Source organism: Seriola lalandi, unplaced genomic scaffold, assembly GCF_002814215.2.
Source record: "Seriola lalandi dorsalis isolate HSWRI2012SDOR001 ecotype SW California unplaced genomic scaffold, Sedor1 jcf7180002054470, whole genome shotgun sequence".
NCBI lineage: Eukaryota > Metazoa > Chordata > Actinopteri > Carangiformes > Carangidae > Seriola > Seriola lalandi.
In genome coordinates this window covers 1,960,822-1,983,331 of record NW_019525023.1, presented here as the reverse complement: position 1 = coordinate 1,983,331, position 22,510 = coordinate 1,960,822, and the positions used below count along the sequence as shown (strand labels likewise).

General features: G+C 41.3%; 1 protein-coding gene across 5 annotated transcripts; it reads left to right on the top strand.

Annotated features, from left to right (window-relative positions):
• The first annotated feature begins 3,263 nt into the window (after window positions 1-3,263).
• Window positions 3,264-22,451, top strand: lrrfip2 (leucine rich repeat (in FLII) interacting protein 2). Of its 5 annotated transcripts, none has more exons than XM_023411759.2 (27): window positions 3,264-3,438; window positions 4,779-4,937; window positions 10,269-10,355; window positions 10,801-10,860; window positions 11,523-11,582; window positions 11,718-11,756; window positions 11,930-12,001; window positions 12,833-12,880; window positions 12,991-13,059; window positions 13,328-13,417; window positions 13,991-14,047; window positions 14,429-14,482; window positions 14,614-14,670; window positions 15,188-15,259; window positions 15,550-15,663; window positions 16,126-16,167; window positions 16,626-16,757; window positions 17,226-17,297; window positions 18,195-18,365; window positions 18,479-18,571; window positions 18,959-19,051; window positions 19,779-19,880; window positions 20,567-20,699; window positions 20,928-21,098; window positions 21,198-21,277; window positions 21,417-21,521; window positions 21,605-22,451. In XM_023411759.2, exons 2-27 carry the CDS (start codon window positions 4,848-4,850, stop codon window positions 21,713-21,715), a joined length of 2,274 nt encoding a protein of 757 aa, XP_023267527.1. In that variant the 5' UTR covers window positions 3,264-3,438; window positions 4,779-4,847; the 3' UTR covers window positions 21,716-22,451. The 5 variants fall into 5 exon arrangements, with proteins under 5 accessions (XP_023267527.1, XP_023267526.1, XP_023267528.1 ...); XM_023411758.2 differs by having other exon boundaries at window positions 3,264-3,449; XM_087175458.1 differs by lacking the exon at window positions 3,264-3,438 and adding an exon at window positions 3,571-3,689.
• The last annotated feature ends 59 nt before the right edge of the window (window positions 22,452-22,510 follow it).

Sequence of the window (22,510 nt, the reverse complement as noted above, 5' to 3'; positions counted from 1 at the left end):
GTTTGACAGTGATATAAGAAATGGCAAAGAGAGTGGAGCAAAAATACAGGTTATGTGACTAATTATAAGTCTCAGGAACAGTAAACCATTTCCCATGAAGAGCTATGAGATCTCATTTTGTGTACTATGGCCAGTTTTAAACAGACTATTTGCAAAACTACCTCCTACATGTTTACAGTGTAATTATGTGGTATTAAAGTGGCATATCCAAAATATAATGTGAGTATTTTGTATCAAATGTATATGACACAAGCCATAATCATGTAAGAAAAAATACTCAAAGTGTACGTTCATGCACCACACAATAGTTTCTATATTTTACACTATATATAATTTTTTTATGCTGTGGGTTTTGTTCATATTGGATAATAACGTACAATATATGTGTTTTATTTAAACCCAACACTGCATCAGGTGCATTCACTGTTTAGTTCCTCCTCTCCCTGGCTGGCATTGTACTAATTGGTGTACTAATGAGTTTGGCTGGGATAAAAACATGCAGACCTGTGGTTTTTATTGGCGTATGGTTGCTCATCCTTGTTCCAGACAGTAATGAATAGCCACTTTAACAGACTGACTGAGCTAACCACCAGAATAACAATGCACATCCGATTCTTTATGGCGTCTAATGTCTAAAACCATGCTGTCCATCCAGCAAAACTGCGCCTCCGGTCTATCTGCACGATCTGAGGCGACTGCCCTCTCCCCCTGCTGCGTCCACTTCTTGTCCTGTGTTCCTGGAAGACCGCAAAGGCGTAATCAATGAGTCATGTGTCCTGATTACCACAAACTCCCTATGGGGCATCTTCAAAGGGCTCCAGAGGGGATGGAGAGAGAGGGAGTAGCATTGCCTTCCATGGGGTAATTACAAGTTGGGGCTCCGTGGTTTCTACTCCCTCTCTGTGGAGAGTTGGGCTTATAGACAGCCCAGTTAACAATTCAGCCAGTCCTGTTAGCGCAGTGGGAGGCTCTTCCAACCACTGATCACCGACTGGTGGTGCATGCCCTCCAAAATTATACAAATCCACCCTCATGGACACACAGAAACACATGCTGCAGCACTGTGTTTACCAGGTGATAGTAACAGATGAGGAGAACACTGGCAAAGACAAAAGATACTGAAGAGAAAGACGAGTAGACATTTTCAGGTTTGGTGCAGCTGAGTACACGCCTGTCTATCCCAGGAAAACAAGAGGAGTGCTTGAGTGTTAGTGGATTAATAGGGCCATAAAACTAGACAAACACACCTAAGTACTGTCTGGCTGCCTTTAGGCTTTTCTCCATTACCTCTACCTATGCTTGTCCAATAGTATATACACACCTTTTTCTTGTTTTTGTTTTTTTAATCCAAAAAACATTTCCCACAGTTGAAATTCAAGTCCCAAATCATGTGGTTTGTTATTTTGTCTTTTCACAATAAAATACATTGTTACAGACCGAACCAGCAGTACTGGTAACAGCAGACTTTTTAATGTTATAAAGTCTGCTGTTAACATACAGAACCATATAATGATGTTAACTGAACTTTATTTTCCATTTTTTAAATGTTCTGTCAACACTGCAACTGCAAAGGCCACAGTGTTGTAATTACTATTATTACAGTTTGATCAGCAGCTGCATAACTGAATCCAATGTTACGCTTGTGTTGTCTATTTATTTAGGTGTGATCCTTTATCATTATGACTGTGAAAGATGGTTAATTAGTGCTTAAAATGATGACTACATGGAAAGTTTACTAGGGGTGGTAGCATGGAGACTGTATGGCGGTTGGTGTCTTTGGGTTAAGACTCCAGTAAACCCTGTCTGCACGGCAGCAAACTGAGAGGGGTGATCAGAGACAAAACAGTCATTAGCTTCCTGTAATGAGGGAGAATAATAGAGCAGTAGTGTGTGTGTGTGTGTGTGTGTGTGTGTGTGTGTGTGTGTGTGTGTGTATTTGCTTGAATGTAACCTGTGTTATGGGTGTCAGTCAGGGGATTCCCATGCAGGTCCTGTAGGTCCTCTGAATGAAAATCCCTCTTACAAAGTGCTCTAAAAACAAAAGAGACCAAATATCCACAATGTTTGTACTGTTTGTATTGTTAATTACAATTTATTGAAATTATTCTTCTGTGATGCCCTCATATTTAAATGCTCGCTCATGTTTTACCTGTTCCATTTTTATTAAAATGATTGTAGGAATCAAATCTTGGAAACACAGCTCTGTTTCTGAACCTATCTATGCACATGTGGTGTAGCATGCAGCCTACAATCTGCCATTTCACACAAGCAAGAAGAAATTATTATCTGCTACTGCCCTCTTGTGGACAAAATGTAAGTAGTCGATACAGTAAATTGGCATCCACTAGTGATTTCAAACGAATTGGAATCTGTACTTTTTATTTATAAGCTATATATGTTAGTTAGCCAAATAAAAGATTTTAGATTTACATTTTTCCTGTGACAAAACATTACCTATTTAGCGACCTGTACTAACAAATAAAATGTGGTGCTATATTATAATTGCATTAAATGTATGCAAAAATTATGTGCGCTCTACGGATAGAAAATAGCCAACTCAATATTTTGCTAAAAATTTACTTCTCTGTTATATACCAAGTTTCCTGATGTGAACAGGTAACAATAGAAAGTGGGCGAACTGAATAGGCCAATTAATAATTAGGCTACTTTTTTAGGCTTAAAAATAAATAGTTCTTAAACCCAGGTGGTTCATTATAAGGCTACGTAAGTTACTCAACTAGAAAAATGACCTGGAAAAAATAAATATAGTGTTAAACCAAAATTCCCTAGTGAGACTGATGCTCACTCAATCGTTTTGCCAGGTGGCTAGTTTATATTGATCAAACTCTTTTGCAGTGTTCATAATGATTCATGCAAATCCGTACACTGTTATGGATTTGTGGAAATTATATTTGTTATTTTAAAAGAGCAACGAGATTCATGCATAGCTGGTATAGGGATCACAATCCGAACTCACTTCGGATTGACAGAAGCAATAAATTGTGTATTACTGTTGGGTATTTATAATGTAACAGTAGTACCAGCAGTTTGCGTCATTACTTGATGAGAGTTTCCATGCTGTCAGCCCCTAAAAGCTAAGTCCTGGAAAGTCACTTTGTATGCAGTTATGCAAGTATCACTCTTTGGAAAAGCACTCTCTCGCAGTCGGGCATAACACTTGATATTTTGATGTGTCTGACGGTCCGTGAAGGCAGCATCACACCCTAATTTTTCCCAACATCCGGGACCTTTGGAGCTAACCAGTGTGTGTGGAAACTGGGTAAGGAGGGCAGTGGAGAGCGGCAGAAAGGCGGACTGATGACAGCTGTCAGTTTGGACAAAAACACTACCAATCTCTGAAGAGAAGCCGAATGGCTCTCCCCTAAACCTCCAAGAGAAAAGGGACAACACTTTGGCTGTATCGCGGGTTGTTAAAAGGTATCGCGAAGGTAACGTTATATTTTTGGGATCGGAAGTATGACGGGAGGATCAATGCCAGTTTGCTGTATCTGTCTCAGGAGAGTCGAGGGTAGCCCTACTGGCTATCCAAGCTAACTACCCAGCTAACGGGTCAGTTAGCTTTTCCTCCTGGGGATTGTCTTCGGTGCTGGGGGTCATTGCCGTGGGAAGGACATATCTTGATCGTTGTTGCTGTAGAACGTTAGCTTCAATGGAAGCGCACTAAAAGGGTACCTAAAGGGTAACTTTGTAATACAAATATCGGGAAGGCGAAATGCTAGTTAGCACTCCTAGTTAGCTTACAAGTAGCTGGCTAACCTTAGTCAACGTTAACGTCAGTATAACTAGCTAGCTACCGCTAACAGGGCAGTACATTGGTGTAACTTTAGCCTTAACCTAACTGGTGGTTACTATACCCTTTCATTAATGGACATACTATAGGGACAGTAATGTTAGCTTTGTTAGTGGGTGGAAAACTATCTGGGAAAATATTAATGTTTCCGTAACTTAGTGTTAGTTGAAGTTGGTTGATTCACGTCAGCTAACTTATCATCATTTTGCCATTTGATTGACTCTTCGAATTCGTTGATTTTCTAGCCAGCGTTTCTGAGGTGGTCTGACTGTTCATTTTGAATTTTGGATCCACGGGGTTTAGCTCATCAAACGTCCATGAGGAGTGTTCATTCTTTGCTTGGGTCCTCTGACTCAGCTGGGTCCAAAACTAGGCGTTTTCCCCCTGTCTGTACCAGCCAGCTACAGCGCTCTTTTGTCCATGCGATCTGTTAACTTTGATATTGCCTGGATGTTCATCAAACACATGTCATCATGTTGATGATGAGGAATACTATGATACCAGCTATTATACTATTATAGCACCAACTTAAACTGAGTCAGTGAACAATCATGGGTTCAGACCAGTTTCAAATGTTAAAGTAAAGATTTTTTATTTTTTATTTTTTTTTTATTATTATTATTAGCTGTCCTTTATTGGAATGTTATGCTATGTTATGTTCAAATGCTGATTTATGAGGTTGCAGTGGTCCTGCATGTCACATTTAAAGCTGGTTCATGTCAGCCACAACTGTTTATCCAAAGCCCTTGTAGGTGCCATACATGAGTGACTGTCTTGTTTTTGCAGGAATGGAAGTAAGAGATAGGGAAAGTATGGGTTGTTAGAGAGATTGCAGTGCATAAAACCATACACAGTAAAATGTAGTTGAAGCTGGAGGCAGCCCTAATGGCTATGTCAGATTATTCCAGCACTTGACTTTGTTTACAGCCCTATTGAGGTCTCTTTTTCTTCCTGTTTTTTCCTCTAGGTATTTACATTTATTCTTGTATTTTCTGGCCTTGTACACCATTGGTGGAGCTACAGTTGCAGAGGCAACATGGGGACACAAGGCTCTGGCAGAAAGCGTGCCCCTCTGAAAGATCGATTCTCAGCAGAGGATGAAGCCTTGAGTAGCATTGCCAGAGAGGTAAGTTCATACCCAATCACAAAGATCCTGTTTTTCCATTTTGAAGCATAATGGGATGAATGATTATGTTCGCCCTACATTGCTCCATTCATGCATTGCTGAATCAATGCTAACATGATTTTATCCATCTTAGATTTTTTTGTTTATCCTCATCCAGATAATGGGCTCTTCAAGCCTAGGTGGAGGATGGATTTGACAGTCTCTGATGTTTTTAATTTGGGCATCAGCACCATCATAATCGGAGTCACAGAACATAGTTGAAAGCCTTATCAGCACTCATATGATTGTTTGACACTGCACTATGGCCAAGAGAGAAACCTTTTAAATTAAGAACTATTGATGAAATGTTTTACTGAAGCCTGAAAACATTAATGTGTATGTAGACTAATTTTAGTTCTACCAGTAAGCCTTATTGTATCAATGTCATTATTTAAACCAAAGAAAACACTTTTATAATCTTCCAGTTGTTATGCTTTTCAGTTGTGTGAAAAATTTCAAGAAAACTTAATTCTATCACAGTCATTATATCATTTATAAAGTGGGCTTAATAAAAAATACAGAAATTCAATCTAAATGCAGTCAACATTTACTCAACAATTTATTTCAGTTTGTTGTAATGATTGTGAAAATTATCCAACTTGAATCATTCAAACACCAGTGAATCTTGACGATTTTTCAGTATTGTCCTTTGAAAACCTGATGATTTGTAGTATGATGATATGGGTTGGAGTAAAATTAAGTAGTTCTAATGATGATTGAGCAAACTTTAAATACACCTACAGTGTTGCAGGTATTTCACTTGGTTTGTTTGGCTAGATTGTAAGCCAGCTTTAAAAAACTGAAATATTAGGGCACATATGCAATCAGCCGACCTGTGTGAGTATTGGGACTTGATTCAGATTTTAATGCAGAGTTCAATAGATCCGCAGATGATGTGTCATGTGTCAACTTTAGACTTGTTTACAAAACTCTCACTCAGTTGTTGCGTCAGCCAGAAACAAAAAGGTGTATTGAATCTGTTATGCAGCCAATTACGTTGGCTTGAAGTGTGATGGTCAAAGTTGTGTCAGCAAATTGGGCCTCTGAAGCATATACTTAGATGTGGATTTCCAGGTTTTAGTCGATTAGTGCTTCAGCCCCAGTGAGTGGGGACAGCTGGTTTGCACCACAGAGAAATTGACTTGACTTGTAGTGTTTTTGTTTGGGGGGGAACACAGGCAGAGGAGTGAAGCTGCCTGGCCTGTAACAACTTGCCCTGGGATTATTCCATTTTGTTCCACAGCAGGGTTGCCATTCCTTTGCCTTTTTTTTTTTCAGAATGGGGTGGCTAAAAGCATGATATGCAGAGATCATTTGCAGAGTTTATAGGTGCTTTTTTTATGTTTGGTAAGCAAAGATAGCCACATTTTTTGCAGATTTTCTCTGAAGATTTCTGATCAGGTCAGATGATTTCTTGATTTTACAGGTGGAAGTGTAACACCGGATAAATCTGATTTTCATTCATATTTGCCTTGGCCCTCTTTAAGAATGCTTCATCTGTGCTGTTTGAAAGCTGTGCAGTGCCTCATTCTTGGGCACTAAGCACAAGGCTCCATTTGCTCTCTTTATAGTCATGCAGGCCGATCATAGAAACATGAGTCATCTGACCCTCCCAGTCAGGTCCTAAATCTGAATCTCTTTGTGGAACAAACTAGAGATTGGATCAACTGAGCAGGGAGTTCGTGGGGTCATTGTCTAACTTGTTGCCCATCACCACCCTCCCAAACAAATCTCCAATACACCGCAGCTTCTGCTTCGTGTTGTCTGCGCCTCGTTATTAAGAAAAGTTAAAGCCTGCCTGCCTGTGCTTGGCACAGATCACTGCTAAGAATGACTGTGAATTTGAGCCCGCACCGTCACCAGCCTCTTACATTACTGGGCAGTCAGTCCTTTTGAATACCAGCAGCTTGCTTACAAATCTGACAGTGGCCAAGTGTTAGAATTAGATGATCTTCTCATCCCCGTTGTGCCCCAGATTAGGATCTAAGGGAGCTAATGGTACTTGAACAAGGCATTCATTGACTTTTCCTTAGTGTACAGAGGGAGTGTGTTTGTGTGGGTGTTGTAGTTCATAGTCCATATGATTTTATATGTGATATCAACAAGTGACTATTGCAATGGAAAGTGACACACTTTCCACATGAGACTATTTTGGCTGCAGAGAACAAAGCACGTACTAAAGTGTCTGTCAGTCACTGGATAAAGAGTGAGTTTTATCGAACTTCGTCCTTTTATAATGCAAGCTTTCTAACTGTTGTATTTTATTGTACAATTCAAATTTCAAGTTTATGTCTTGTTTAAGTACCACTTGAAACACCAAGCAATCAACATTTTGAAGGACTAGTCTGATGTCAATGTAATCTTATGAGAGAGGCCCAAAGGTTAGTCATTTATATAACATTGACCACTTCAGTGTACTTTTAGTGAATGTACAGGCTTATTTTTTAAAACTATGACAATGAATCTAAACAAATCCACCAGTTTTTAGGAGCTATTTCATGGATAGTTCCCAGGGATTTTTACTAAATAAAATTCTGCATTTACACATTTATTTTTTCTTTCAGGATGTGAAAGTCTTCCTTTTACAGCAGTATTTACAGCATTATCTGCACCTTCCGTTTAATGTACCCACTGTAAGCTTATTTCTTAGAAATTAAGATAGAGATGCTTTTATGTATTTACTAATTATTTTTATTTTATATCATAAACCGTTTGTAAAGCACTTTGAATTGCATTTGATTTGTTTGAAAGGCGCTATATAAATAAAGTTTGACTGATGAGTTCTCTTTCAGTTTCAGTATTAGAATATTGTGTTGATTATTTTGGTTAATGATCAATCTGTAGATAATTTTTTGATTAATTTTGTAGTTTGTTACAATTTTCCAAAGCCCAGGTGTATTTGAGTTGCTTGTTTTGTCCAACCGACACTCCAAAACCCGTAGATAGCAATTTTGTAGTTGTAAATCCCCGGATTTCTTTGGAGCTACCCTAACTGGGGTGTTAGCTGGTATTTAACATACACTCAGTGACTCTTTGAGCGCTGCAGGTGATATCATGGTGGACTGCTGGTCTCTTATTGCTCATAGTTCTGGAGGTGTGTTTGATAGTGAACTTCTGCCACTCAGGTTACCCTCCCAGCCTCATGATGTGGCTGTTGGAGAGCTGGGGCCAGTGGGCCAGGCTATAGATAGGACAGAGACAGAGAGCTCAGCTGTGCTGCTGTGCAGAGCAGGTCATACTGTCAGACAGCTCAACAGGTGCAGGGCACAGGAGCCAGCCGTCTCTCCTGCTTTCTCATTTGCGTGCTGTCCTCATGTATTCACAACTTTACTTCCTTTTTCAACTTTGTACAAAGCATGTTTTATTTTGTGCACATCTGTTAGACTCTGAAATCACACAGTGTTCATAGGAAATGGTTACAAAACATCCTACATGGTGTGTAGACTTGCAAAACAGTAACCCAAGGTTTTACATACATCTTACATAGTAGAGTTACTATTACACAAAGAAAATCACAAATTATTTGATATTATTTGCTGACATCAATCAATGATTAAAGAATTAGTGAGAGTTGTGTATTGGCTATACAGAAATGCATGTTTTTATGTGATTCTTGTATCTCACTCATCAACTTAATTTTCCCCACATTGTATCATCTTGGGTCATAGTTTTTACTCACTGCCTACTTTGGGATGTCACTGTAAAACAAGATTGTTATTATACTTGTGTTTAACTAAAACTATAGTGTGTCCAATTGAATACAGCCTCCTGTCTACCTAAACCTCCTCCACAAGTGTCTGTTTTTATATTACAGTTTTTGTTATTAGAAATCCTTTCACACATGTACAACACATGCAAAAAGAATCTGAAATTGTGGTGGTTGTTTAGCATTGCTGTAAAACTGTTTGTTCGCTTCAGGCTATTATTGAAACAGGAATAGCGTATGCCCACAGGCCTTCTATTCTGGCAGCACAGATAAGAAATTGCTGGAATGCTGAAAGTGTTTGTCTGCAGAGAGATACTGTACACAGCATGAGCAGTATTTATGGACTGTCTTTTAGTTAGAGATAAAGGGCTGGGCTTCATGAGCAAGTGTGCCATTCTTTGTTGGTGGGGTGTTTAGTTTTCAAGCATGTAGAGTATGTAATTAGTAATATGGACGTAATGGAAGGATAGTCTACATAGTCACCTGTGTGACTCCTCAAGTGCTGCGTTGAGGCTCGCTTAAATTAGCCCCCTCTGCTCTGGTACTCTGTAAAATTAGCCCCTGTTCATATTCTGACTTAGTTGGGGGCAAATTGTGTGATGACTCTTCTCACTTTACCCCCAGAGGGGAGTTTAATGAGCTCAGTTTAGCTTTGACTTCGACTTATTTGTGCTTCATAAGGTTCAGCTAGTTAGATATTGTGAAATGGCCTACATGTTTACTGACTGAGCAGAACAGTTGCGAGTCACTAGGTTTTTTCTCGATACTGTACTTCTCTGTCAGTTTGTTTGTGCACTGTTGGCATTTACCAAATGAGGGCTTTAAATGAATCCTCCTGAAACTGATGGTTAACACATGTTGTTTGTGATGAGGCGTCCCAAGCACTCACTGTGGACAGGATCACAAAGCACACAGAGGAAACTGGTCACCAGGGCACACTGTGCAGTATCGACTCCAGATTATAGCCCGACCGTGGTCATCTTGTAGGCTGCAGTTTGTGGTGCTGTTTTGTGACATACGAACAGATGTTTCCGTTTTTTTATCCACTCCATTTATATCAATGAGGACATGACACGTTATTCCCTTGCTCAGCGTTACCCTCCCCTAAACAACCTTGTGTATCCGAGAAAACAAAGCAGTCCTTATTTGTAGGATCGTTTGTAATTATCTTATTTTTCTTATTATCCAAATAATAAGCCACACCATGCAGCACTACCATAAAGTCAACCTCATCATCAAAGGCTTGGTTAATTTGGTTCCAGCTCAGGAAAGAAGCTGGGCTCTCATAGGCCTTGACAGGGACACTTCAGATGCTGCAAAGAAATGAAATCAAGGCATGTGAACATTTTCCACCTTCTCCCTTCTCTTACAGGAAGCGGATGGCTTGAGCACCCAAATATACTCATGTGAATTGTACTGTGTGATTGTTTTTCTTTTTGTTTTTTTTTGTTTGTTTTTTTTTTTGTTTTGTTTTTTTTGAGTGAAGCTATCCACTTCCTTGAACTGATTGGGCATGTCCTCAGAGAGAGGCACCTTTACCACTTTCCATTCGTGGCTGACAAGTGTGTTCATGTTGTGTCTCACAGGCGGAGGCGAGGCTTGCAGCGAAGAGGGCGGCTCGGGCGGAGGCCAGGGATATTCGAATGAGGGAACTTGAACGGCAGCAGAAAGAGGTATACAACACAAAATGGACCTGACCAGCAAAGATGGACTTTGACCAATATTTAACCCAACAAGCAGACAGATCATCTATAGAATGAACATGGAAATTTGCCTTGTTCTCCCCTCTAATTTTGTTGTTGTTCTTTTTACATGTTCCCTGGCTAGCTGCTACAATAACTGACTCAGTTTTTGCAACCTGCTCATCTGTATCCATAGTCACTGGTGCAGGGGAGCTGTTTGGCTCTACGCCTTGCAAGAAATTTTTAGATAAATCTTAACATGTAGCTCACATACAAAACCATACCCACAGAAAGAAAAATATAAGTGCTGCATGTCCACAGATGTAACCAAAAATTTCTATTCCTGCAGTGAATGTCACCCAGTTTTTTTACCTTTTCATAGTTTTGAGTGAAGTATGATTGTATGTTTTTCCTGGCACTTCCTCCCTCTGTCCAGCATTCTTACCACTCATCTGGCAGTAGCAACAGAAAATGGGGTCAGATCCACCAGTGGATGGTAGGCAAGCAAGAGAGTGTTGCAGCCTCACAGTCCACTAACAGCCTGTTGTGTGGGATTGAGCCCCAGTCAGCCCTGACCGTTTAGCTACACTTGACTCACAGACTACACTGTACCTCACTGTGGAAATATGCCTCACTGCAGAAATATCCCTCAAGAGTGTATTTGCTTTGGAGACACCATAATCTGTGACTGTGTGTATCTGTTGAGGCTTTGGCCTTTGACTTTATTTAGAGTGGGTGAGTCTGCATGCAAGAAGGTGGTTTGGACATTTAGCTATACTCAGAAATGATGGATGGTTCTGAAATGTTAATGGAGCAATTTTGCATGGAATTAAATCTGTATGTGTGTTGGTGTGTTGACACAGTAAGGACAAGCAGGAGGTTTTTGCGTGTGCACTGTCATGTTGCCTTTTTAAAAGAACAGATGAGACAAAAATGTGCAGTATATTAGTTGTTCTTGTATATCATTAATCTTGCTGCTGTGCTTAAGGAGAATAACATTTGGGAATGTTTATCACATCCAGTTGGTTATAAACATGATGACAGAAGTTGTTTTGCATGGTTTGGGCTTTGCATAGCAACTCTTAAGCATTTGAGTGACCTTATTTACCCCTGTGATTGAGCCTCTCTACTTTCACCAACTTTCCTTTCTGACTCCAGGCTGACACAGAAAAAGCCAGAACCTCTAGTAGTAGTAGAGCCAGCAGTCGTCATCGCCGGGTCTGTATCTCCCCCACACACTTCCTCTTTGTCTGCCTGTATTTCCTTTCTTCTTTCTCCTGTAATCCTGCAGTTAATCTCTCATCACCCATGTTCCTCTCTGTCTGCTGTGACTCCATGTTTCCACATTAACAGGGGCTGGATGATGATGTCATGTCAGTCCGCAGCTACAGGGTGCGTACATAATACACCTCTGCCAGTTTTCTTAAGAGTGTGCTCTCATAAGGGGCACATTGATGTGTGAAAGCACTTGTTGAAGTTATACATTAGGATTGTTTGGGTTATTGCATACTTAACTTGTCCGAAAGAAGATTAATCTTAATCTTTGTTTTTATTTTACTTTGAAGTCAACTTCATCCGCAATACGTGACTTGGGCTCTAGTAAAAGTCGATCCAGTTCCCGTAAAAGAGATGCCTTGGTGCGTTGTGTGTGCATGTGTGAGTGTGAGTGTGAGCGCATAATGTATATTTGTGTGGAGTTTGGCAACAGATTGAATACCTGGATTCTCAGCATGTAACCAGAGTTCGGGTCTGGCTAACTTTATTGTGCTAAACAGGACTAACTCCAAGGCGTTCAACAACAGTTAGAGTTTTCAGAACTTCGTGATGCATCCACTTTCCTCTCCGTGTAGTTCAGTAATACCCTTTTCATACTGAAGATAGAATATGACAGATTAGGTTATACCAGGAGGGAGACAAAGCATTGATAGAGCTGTTTCACTTTCTTTACCACATTGAATTCCCTCCCTGCATCGTTCTTGAACGTGTTGCTGTGAGATTCTGATGGACTGACACTAACATTTGATTAGAATTTTCATTTAGTGAAACAATTTGCATCTTCTAAATTTCCATCGTTGTGCTGGAAATTTGAACCTTGACCAGACATGTGGGCATTTGTCAGCTTGAATCTATTGAAATAAAACGACGGTATGGACACAAACGCACAGCCAGTTGCAGTTTTCAACAGGATTGCAGCGAGAATAGAAGTGCTGATGGACTGCATTTGTACCTGCTGATACAAACTGACAAGTGTTTGCTCCTTCACTGTGGCTTTGGCAAGGTGTAGGAAAATAAACAGTTTGCTCTGTCAGTTGCTGTGTGGGATTACTTAACCTATTGCACAACTAACCTAGTCTTAGTGAGACACATACAATGTGTCTTGCCAGTGCAAACCTAAGATGTTGTCTAACCAGCTCAGATGTTTGATTGTCTTCTGATCATAATTCTTACGACTCCTGTTGTCTCTTCAGTCTGATGGCCTCTCCATTAGCTCCACCCTCAAGAGTTCCCGCTCCACTGTATGTACATATGCGTTAATCATCCATTTATCACTGCCTCTATGCATAACTTCTAGTCCTTTGTCTCATTTTAAGGTTTCTTTTTCACATTTTTTTTCTGGGCTGAACAGAGTTCTGTGTACAATGACCTGCATGGCTATAAAAAGTCTTCATCCAGCTCCTCGAAGAAGGACCTGCTGGTCAGTGTACTCTCTCAGTGTTGGTTTCTCTGCCGTAGCCTCAAGCATGGAGGCAGTGTAGACTAGTGGCAGTGGCTTGTGGTGATGATTTACTGTTGATCGACTTTACACTTGATAAAACTGACTATTTATTACAGTTTGAAGTGTCACATCGACGTTGATCAAGCTGTGTTTAATGTGTCTGGAATGGATATTAGTCTGCCATGTGAGGCTAAAGCTTGTGATGTCAGTGTTTGTTTGAGGTTATATCATGTTACTACTTTTCCAGACTGGTCTGTACCATGATCAAAGGAACTACACCAGCCTAACGAAGACCAAACCACCACCTTCTCTCTCTACTTCCACCTATCAGCCTCGGGTCAGTCCTCCTCCGACTGCTGTCCAACTTTTAGCCTTTTTATACACATGCTGATGTGATTAAGGGACACTCAGTGAAAGTGAACGTCAGTTGAAGCAGCATATTCCTATCGGCATCGTCTAGTTTATAAGACATTAATATGCCTAACGTAGTTGTTATATAACTGCAATAAGGGCTATTTTTTTTTGTTTCTTGTCATTCAAGCATCGAAGCAAAGAGATAAACATTCCAATTGTACATAATGTTTCCTAGTTATGTTGTAGAAAGCCAAAGCTTGACTTTTTTATTGAGATATCTATCCACTCTAAAGAAGTTCTTAGGATCATTTGAATTCACGTAAATTGCTGACTGACAAAGGCGGTGCTCTACCAGTTTTAAAACAGTCACCTCACCTGACTCCTCCACTCAACACTTTCAGCTGAAGGCCCTTAATGCTACAGCGTCAGCAAAACATTCATCCTGTTTCCACTTTCAGCAGCCCTCTTGTCTCTCTGCACTTCACATTCCCGCTACAGCCCTCCTCTGTCCTCTAAACTGACCCCCTCCCTGCTCCCCTCCCCTCCTCTCCGACAGGCCAGCACTTCCTTGTCCTCCACCTCTGGCACGGGGCTGGCCCGCAGCTACAGCACGGTCAGTTTCTGTTCACTGGGTGGCCAGCATCTCTCTGCATGCCTTTAGTTACCTTCAGAAGTAAACCTCCCCACCCTCTCTTGTGGCCACATGCATCTGACAGGATGCCCAGCCACTTATATTTAGCTCCTGGACAACCTGAGCACTTGGTGGTGGCCAGAGATTTGTGCTTCACTTAGATAAGGCAGTAGTTTGTGCGAAGCCAGGGCTTTTGTTGTACGACACTGAAACGAAATTGATGCTGGAAATACAGAGTCTGTCTATTTATTGCATGGCACAGAGAAAGTCTTTCTACTCAACCTACTTAGCTTGCACGTCAAAGATTTATTCTCCCTCTCGTGTTTTGCTGAGTCTGGCATTGTCTCCCACGTGTGCCCCCAGGCCTCCATTTATGACGACACTGGTCTTTACGGCTCGGGCTACAGTTCAAGAGCTGTAAGTCTTCTGAATGTTTGTCAAACAGTATTTCAGCAGTGTCACGGCCGCAGCTGAGTACTGTTGCGCCTGTGGCCTAACATCTGTCTTCATGTTGATCCCCTGTCCTGTCCTCCTCCTCCCATCCACAGCCCTCTGAATACAGCTGGTACTCCTCTGGAGCCAGCTCCACTCGCAGCAGCCCTGTGGTGAGCACCTTATAACCACCGCCACCCTGCTTGATGTCAGCTAACACCACATGCAGACACCGACTGCTAACAGGCTCCCCTTAGCCCCCTCTCAGCACCAGACCTCCCTCCCATCTATGGACAGTGTTGACCACTCATACCAAACTGCCTACAGCTTGCTTTAGAGAACCACATCCTTGATTGACACTGAAATGTGTGAACTAAGAATTTTCTTCTGCAGTGCTGTGTAAGCTAAGATGTTGTAGCAAGGTTCTCTATTCTGACTTACTTCCAGTTGGTGTTATCCAAATTATCCAAATTGCATGAGTTGGCATTACTTATAGATTTACAGTCTTTAGTGTAATCCAATAATCTGTTGAATACAAGGACTGCTACTGGATGTCTACAGATTGCTATTTGAACAAGTCGTGTGTGTCAGAAAAAGTCTTGGGCATGCAGCCATCCTCTACTTTACTTTGGCTTCTCATCATGTGCGTGTTTGTGCGTGTGTGTTTGTATGTGTGCGTATTCCTCTCAGTCTTCCTCAGATGACGACACTGTCAGCAGCGTGTCCCAGGAGCGCTCCAGCAGAAGCCGCAGGGACAGTGTGGTGAGCTGTAGGGACCATGCTGTAGAAAATCTAGAGTGATGCTCACAGTAGTTGATGATCCCGTAATCAAAGCTTCTTTTCAACTGTTTCTATTTTTATACTGTGTGAGAGTATCAGCGTCATACCTATCATAGATTTTAAATGCCTTGACTATGACGAGTGATCTCCTCTGGATGTATGTGTCATTGTTTTTCTTCTGTCCTTTTCCTCTCTGATGATTTTTACTCTGTGGCCCATGTAATTATTTATTCCTCTGCCTTTCATCTTCATCCTGTGTGTGCTGTAAGCAGTCGTCTGACTTCTCAGACATTAGCGAGTCGGCTGCTGATTATTTCAGCCGCTCCAACCGAAGGGGCAGTATTGTTTCTGACCTCGATGATTTGAGCATTCCAGATCTGGACGCTGTAAGTGGCTAAACTGAGCTCACGACAGTGGGCGCTTGGAAATGCAGTGCAGCACCAATGACGGATGAATTATTTTATAACTGATGCATGATTTAAAAATAAGTTTTGGTTTTGAAAACTTATCCCACATCCTGTGTTTTTTGTTCATAAGCTATATAAATGAGTAGACTGATATAAGGGTAGCTGAAGTGGATGTGACTCCACTGTGAAGCAGCATGGACTGAGTAACCATATCTTCTTTAATGGAGTGGTGTGATTCATTCACTGTTTAATTTGCTTGTCTGGTTGTCAACTCCGTGTGATCTGTGAACATGCAGCACTTATCCCCGACTCACATTAGCTCCAGGACTAACTCCCTGATTTACAGATAAAGGACACAGCTCAAAGCATGACCACACAGGACGCATGTTTCTGAAAATGGTGTGCAATTAATTCTGCAGCACATTTTTTTTTCTGTTTCAGCTGGATGAAAAATGTGACAAACAGTATTCAGATTACAGTCGGGTGAGTGCGCTATTATTTTGTATTCATTCAATACCTTCAACAAGCATCAGATTTGGTGCCCTCATTTCAAATCTTAGTAGCTACATATCGGGACCACTGAGGTAGATTTGCTAAAGAATGTAACTAGACACCAGAGGTCAACAGGTACAATCCTACAGAGACCTATGAATTAATACAGTAGGTAGTTACAGTGTAACCATGGCAACACAACAGAGAAGCATAAGATGGCTTTTGTACACAACGCCTGCTAGTTTGTCAAGTTTATAAAAATCCCCTTTCAGCACATGACTGTGACAATGTCTCCCTCAGGAGGATTTCAATATGACAGAATCACTTGACATGCCCGCAAGATCAGAGGATGGTGTTGGATAACATGTCGGGGTTGTGTTGTATTTTGCCGTGCTGTGCTGTTTTCGTGTTTTTCCGACTGTGACTTCTGTTGCACATTCCGTTCGCAGCCATCTTCCCGCTGTGCCACCCCAGGCCTCTCAGCAGCCACCCTGGCATCGCTGGGTGGCACCTCGTCACGGCGGGGCAGCGCAGACACCGGTAGCGTCTATGACCCTGACACCAGTCTGAGTGAACTTAGGGTAAGGTGTACAACATACTTGGTGTCGACTTTTCTGTACATGTGCCCGAATAAAAATGGTTAGAAATGCAAATGAATTAATTTTATGTAGAGAAATTGTACTTGTTTTACACTCTGTTGGTCATCGTCACATTCTCATAGTGCTGAAATCCATATGCTCTATGTTTGAGCCATTTATGTAAAAACATCTGTTCCTTCTGCATATGAACCTCCCACAGCATTGCCTCTGTTGTTCCCTCCCTGCTGTTCTAAGTGTCTGCTTTAACCGTTTTTCTTTTAAGTATGCACGGGAGGTCTGGATTTGACATGTGTCCTGCGTAGCTGTTCCTTTTATCTGGGTGGTCATGTTGTATGCCAGCTACACTGTCTTTGAGATGGTAGCACGGGTGCTTTGTTATCTCTCCTTGATGCTCCCCACCCTCTCTGATGCCCCAGTTCACCCCAACCATTCCTTCCATCTGCCCTACAGGATATCTATGAACTAAAGGACCAGATTCAGGATGTAGAAGGGCGGTACATGCAAGGGCTTAAAGAGCTGAAGGTAGAGGGGCTTGAGCTCACAGCATGCCTTCTCTTGTCCTCTGGGAGCAGTATGGCGTCACTAACCCCCCTGCCTCCCCACTCATACCCCACTGTGCCCCCCTCCTGTAGCTCCTAACACCACAGCCATGTCTTTGCGTGCTCCCAGTTTGAATTGCGTAATGCCCCTTTCTTTTGCATGATCTTCCCTCACTTCCTGTTTTGATCCCACTCACTGGTCGTGAGTGACACTCCAACATTTCAGCTATGTTCAGGGATGTAAGAAGGAGAGTAACAAGCTCCACCTGCTGACAGATAACAGCAGTGCTTTCAATTATGAGGCTCCTCTTGCACCCAGGCTGTTGTTGCCTCAGTGTTGGAGGGCCCTCTGATTTGACTCCTCCAGTCACCTTCAACAGCTTCCTGTTCTCTTAGAAAGGACACTATATTTTATCGATAAAGAGTAGTTTACTAACAAAGCTGACTCCTGGCTTGTTCCTTGTAGAGTTCCATACAACTGATGAATTTAGCTAGATGACTTTTCATCATCTTGTTTCCTGATTCACTTGTAGTTCTCTCTTTCAGATCCCCTTTTCACACTGTTGCGTTTCACTCCTGAAAGTGATTCAACGCATTCTAATTATTCTTTGTACAATGTCACCACTTATCACACATCACATATTAGTCCCAAATAACCTGTTTTGAAATGGAAAAATACCACAACAGGTGGTACAGAATTATGCCATTACTTAATCTTACATTTATAAACAAGACAAGAAGTTTGTAGCATGTTTGGTGTGTTAAATGTGTTACAAAAACAAGTTCTTTTTTTATACCAGCGAGCCCACCTGATGCATGTAGGTGAGCCATGCTTTAAATTGGTTTGCTCTGTTTATTAACATGCTTCTACCCGCATCAGGAGTCACTTGCAGAAGTGGAGGAGAAGTATAAGAAAGCCATGGTATCGAATGCACAGCTGGATAACGACAAAGCCAACCTCATCTATCAAGTGGACACACTAAAGGACGTCATAGAGGAGATGGAGGAACAAATGTCAGAGATGAGGAGGGAGCTGGAAGATAAGTCAAAGGTGAAATATCAGTCATGTTAAATAACGTGACAGAAATCAATTTCATGTTTGGTTAAGTTAAAAAGTATTTATCTGTAAAGGCTGTGGCTAAAATGTCCTCTCTGTGGTTTCAGGAACTAGAAAGACAAAAGCACACATGTACAGTCCTGCAGCATAAACAAGAAGAACTGAAAGAGGGAATCCGCCAGAGAGATGAGCTTATAGAAGTAAGAACCACACCAGACTCCTATTCTGTCAACAACTTGAAAGATGTTGATGCCAATGTCTTGGCTGCAGTGGAGACTGTTCTGCAGGAACTTTGATAAGGATTGATTGGCACTGGCCTGCCTCTAAGTCCTCTCCCAGTCTATTGCTCTGTCTCTTCTGACATTTAGCTGTTTCATTGTCCTGTCTGACTCTGAACACTATCGTTCATTCCTCTCTCAGCATCATCTCCTCAATTTAGTCTCTTCTCACCCCGTTTGTACCTGTCATTTTTGTATCTATGTATTTATGTGCATTTTCTCTTCTTTTGTCTTTTTTTCCATTCAATTTTTCCTATTCTGTTCTTATCTTGTACTGTGTCATCTTGTGACTGCTTAACACCGCTCCAGGAGAGCCAGCGAATGCAGACTAAGTTAGATGCCCTCACCAGAGAGGTGTTTGACCTGCAGGAAACGATAAACTGGAAGGACAAAAAGATTGGGGTAGGAGGTCCCACGCGGATGCTCTGACGGAATATGAGAGGCAATAGATTGTTGTGCTTTTCAGCATTTAGACACAGTGTACATCCAGCTCTTTTGCCTCTCATGCTGTCTCTGCATGTTGGAGACTCTTAGGCATTAGCAATACCCGGACCCATCCACATTCACAGTTTGGATTTTTGCATGTCGAAATAACAGCGTTTTCAGTTTGGATCCTGCTAACAATGCAAGTGCACTGGCACTGTGTTAAAGCTTGAAGTGCACATCCTGCAAAATACAATTTTTTTTTGAGGATTGTTATGTAAACTTAAGAAGTGTAATCCGTGAACTCTAGCATGACATGCATGTTCCACCTGTGGATCAGTTAACTAGTGGCTAGTTAAGTCAGATTCTTAATGATGAAAGCATCGTACTAATATGTAGCTTTTCACAAATTGCAAAATCAGAAGAAATCATCTCCCTCCTTACAGACTTATCAGCCCCTGTGCTCTACCTCTCCTCTTAACTTTTCCCAGTAAATTTCCTGTTAGCATGTCACCTTGTCCTCATCTCTTGGTTTACTATCTGTTTCTACATCCTTTTCATTGGCTTCAAATGCACAGTGCACGTCTTGTGCATGGAACATGTCTTGCTGTGGCATGTGGTGTTGCATGTCTGTCCAGAGTCTATCCAACTTCTCCTCTGCCTCTTCTCCTCTCTCTCTCTTGTCTTCTCTCGTCTGTGTGGCCAGGCCCTAGAGAGGCAGAAAGAGTACTTTGATTGCATTAGGAATGAGAGAGATGAGCTCAGAGATGAGCTTGCTGACATCAAGGAGAAGGCCAAAGCAGGAGAGGTAGGTCCACTAAGTCCCAGGAGAAAAATAACAAGGTTAGAGGAATGACTTTTTGGCCACAGAACTACTTTTTATACTTTTCCTTTTGGTTGGAAGCCATTTAATGCGATCAAACCTGCTGCTGTGCTGTACGTTTTACTTCTTCCTGTTTTTCTTTCCACCTTATTTTCTTGGTATTTCTTGGTGCATGTGCACTACATCAAATTACTGATGGAATTGTTATTTATAGGCTGTATGCATGTAATGTCTCTACAGTAACTTCCCGGAGCGGCAAACATACAACTGTCAACATCTGTTATTATGCATACACATGGTAAAAAAAAAAAAACCCACATAGAACATACTGCTGAAATATCAAACAGCTGCTGTGGACATGACTGTTAGACAGATAAAAAAAAAACTATTTTTATCTTTGTAGACAGCCAAAGGTTAAAGGAAGCAGTGTGCAGCAATATTATAGCACATGGTTTACTGATAAACGTGTGAGACAAACCTGTCTGAACACAGCCAGGATTTCATTAGAAGTCCTCATTATTTTGATCAGGCAAATCCTGACAAATCCTGCTTCACTGCAGGACACGTGGTATGTAGTTTGTGCCTTCAAGTTTTCATTAATGCAAAGTTAGGTCAAGTGTTAAGCTACATAGTGCATAAATACATGTGTGTAATTAGCATTTTTACCACAGCAACATGGGCTGGTCATCATCCCAGACGGCACACCAAATGGAGATGTCAACCACGAGCCTCTGTCCTCAGGGATCACTGTGGTCTCCCAGGAGGCTGCCCAGGTGCTGGAGTCTGCAGGAGAGGGCCCACTGGGTGAGTCAGAGGATGAGATTGATGAATACTAAATATAGGGATCTGATGAGGCGTGTATTTGCATGTACCAGAGCCTGTAACAAGAAGAACACAACTCTTCTTTTTTCACATTTCAGTGATCCTGTATTCTAACATGTTTGTCTAAGCAGCAAATGTAATTGTTACACATTGATTTTGCTTGTTAAAGTGAATTGCATCAGTTAAAGGTATTTTTCTGCTGTCGTGTAGATGTCAGGCTACGGAAGTTGGCAGAGGAGAAGGATGAACTGTTGTCTCAGATCAGGAAGTTGAAGAATCAGCTGGAGGATGAGAGACAGAAACACTCGAAGGTGGACAGTGCGTACACAGACGGGGAGAGGATGGAGAATGGTACAGACCTGCACTTTATTGAGATGCAGAGTAAGTTGGCCTTATATTTGTGCACACATTAAAATACATGAAATGACCATTTGAACATTGTTGTATTTTCAAACTTGCTGCTTTCTGTTTTCTCTGTAGGAGATGCCAACAGACAGATTAGTGAATACAAATTCAAGATTTCTAAGGCAGAACAGGAAATGGGTACAATGGAACAAAATGTGAGTGAAAAAGAAATGTCATACAAATAATAGTTCAAATTAAATTATAGAAACATGATATACAGAAATACCAAAAAGTTGTAGGTTTTAGAGCCGTAAATCACCAGTTGTAAACTTTGTCTGTTTGTCTGTTTTTCAGATTAACAGACTTGAAGGGCAAGTGTCCAGGTACAAGGCAGCAGCAGATAACTCGGAGAAAGTAGAAGACGAACTTAAAGCAGAAAAACGGAAACTTCAAAGAGAGGTAAAGACACCGGCTAGCTGGCGTTTTTTAGCGAGAAACATCAGCGGGCTGAATGTAACGTCTCTCCTCTGCTCCCCCCACAGCTGCGCACAGCTCTAGATAAGATAGAGGAGATGGAGATGACCAACAACCACCTAGTAAAGCGCCTTGAGAAGATGAAGGCCAACAGGAACGCCCTTCTGTCACAGCAGTGAGGCAAAGCAGCGTCACCACAGAAGCCCTTAAACTCGCACCTCAGACCTCTGACTGCCATATTGCGTCTGGAGCACATTTCCATTTTCAGCTGTAACACTTTAAGATTTGTAGCTAACCAAAAACACTTAAAAAAACAAACTTGTAGCACAGGCAAAAAACTGAACTGTGTCTGGTTTTTTTTTGGTTTTTTTGAAACCCGGAAGTGTTGGTGTTCTCTGGCAAGCTGCCAGTGTTTTCAGAGGAATGACTCAGAAACTTAACTAATAAAACTACAAAGTTGCTGGGAGATACATCTGAAGAAATTTCTCTAGTCACTACTTAATTTTTCAGAACTTCGTACTACATCATGTTATCCACGAGATTTTATTTCTCTCTGACTGGGTGCTTGGCTGTACTTTGTTTTGTTTATTATCCTTTTTTTTTTTTTTTTTTTTTTTTTGATAAGTTGCATGAATGAGTATAATGAAGCTTTTAAACTATTCATCCCTCACGGCTGCTCTGGCCCTGCACCTTCTCTGCTTCCCCTCACACAGTGAAGTGCCTTTTCACACTAGACCGGGGGTCTGCACCGCTCAATGAAACAATAATCGTTTTAACAGGTACAGGATGATGTATTTAAGAAAAGGTGCAGTCATTATTTGAAAATATATAGAACCAATTGTGTCTGCTGCGGTTTCATTGAAATTTTTCAAATATTTAAAAGATTTCTTGACAATAAATGTGTAATTTACAGAACAGTGCATACAATCTGAATCTTTTCTTTGCTTTTTCATGACGTAGTTTGGCTATTTTCT

Excerpts from the sequence above, each read along its gene's own strand:
- lrrfip2 (XM_023411759.2), top strand. The coding sequence starts at position 4,848 with ATGGGGACACAAGGCTCTGGCAGAAAGCGTGCCCCTCTGAAAGATCGA. Across the intron at positions 12,002-12,832 it reads CCCGTAAAAGAGATGCCTTG|TCTGATGGCCTCTCCATTAG; the intron begins GTGCGTTGTGTG and ends TTGTCTCTTCAG. Across the intron at positions 18,572-18,958 it reads AGAGAGATGAGCTTATAGAA|GAGAGCCAGCGAATGCAGAC; the intron begins GTAAGAACCACA and ends ACACCGCTCCAG.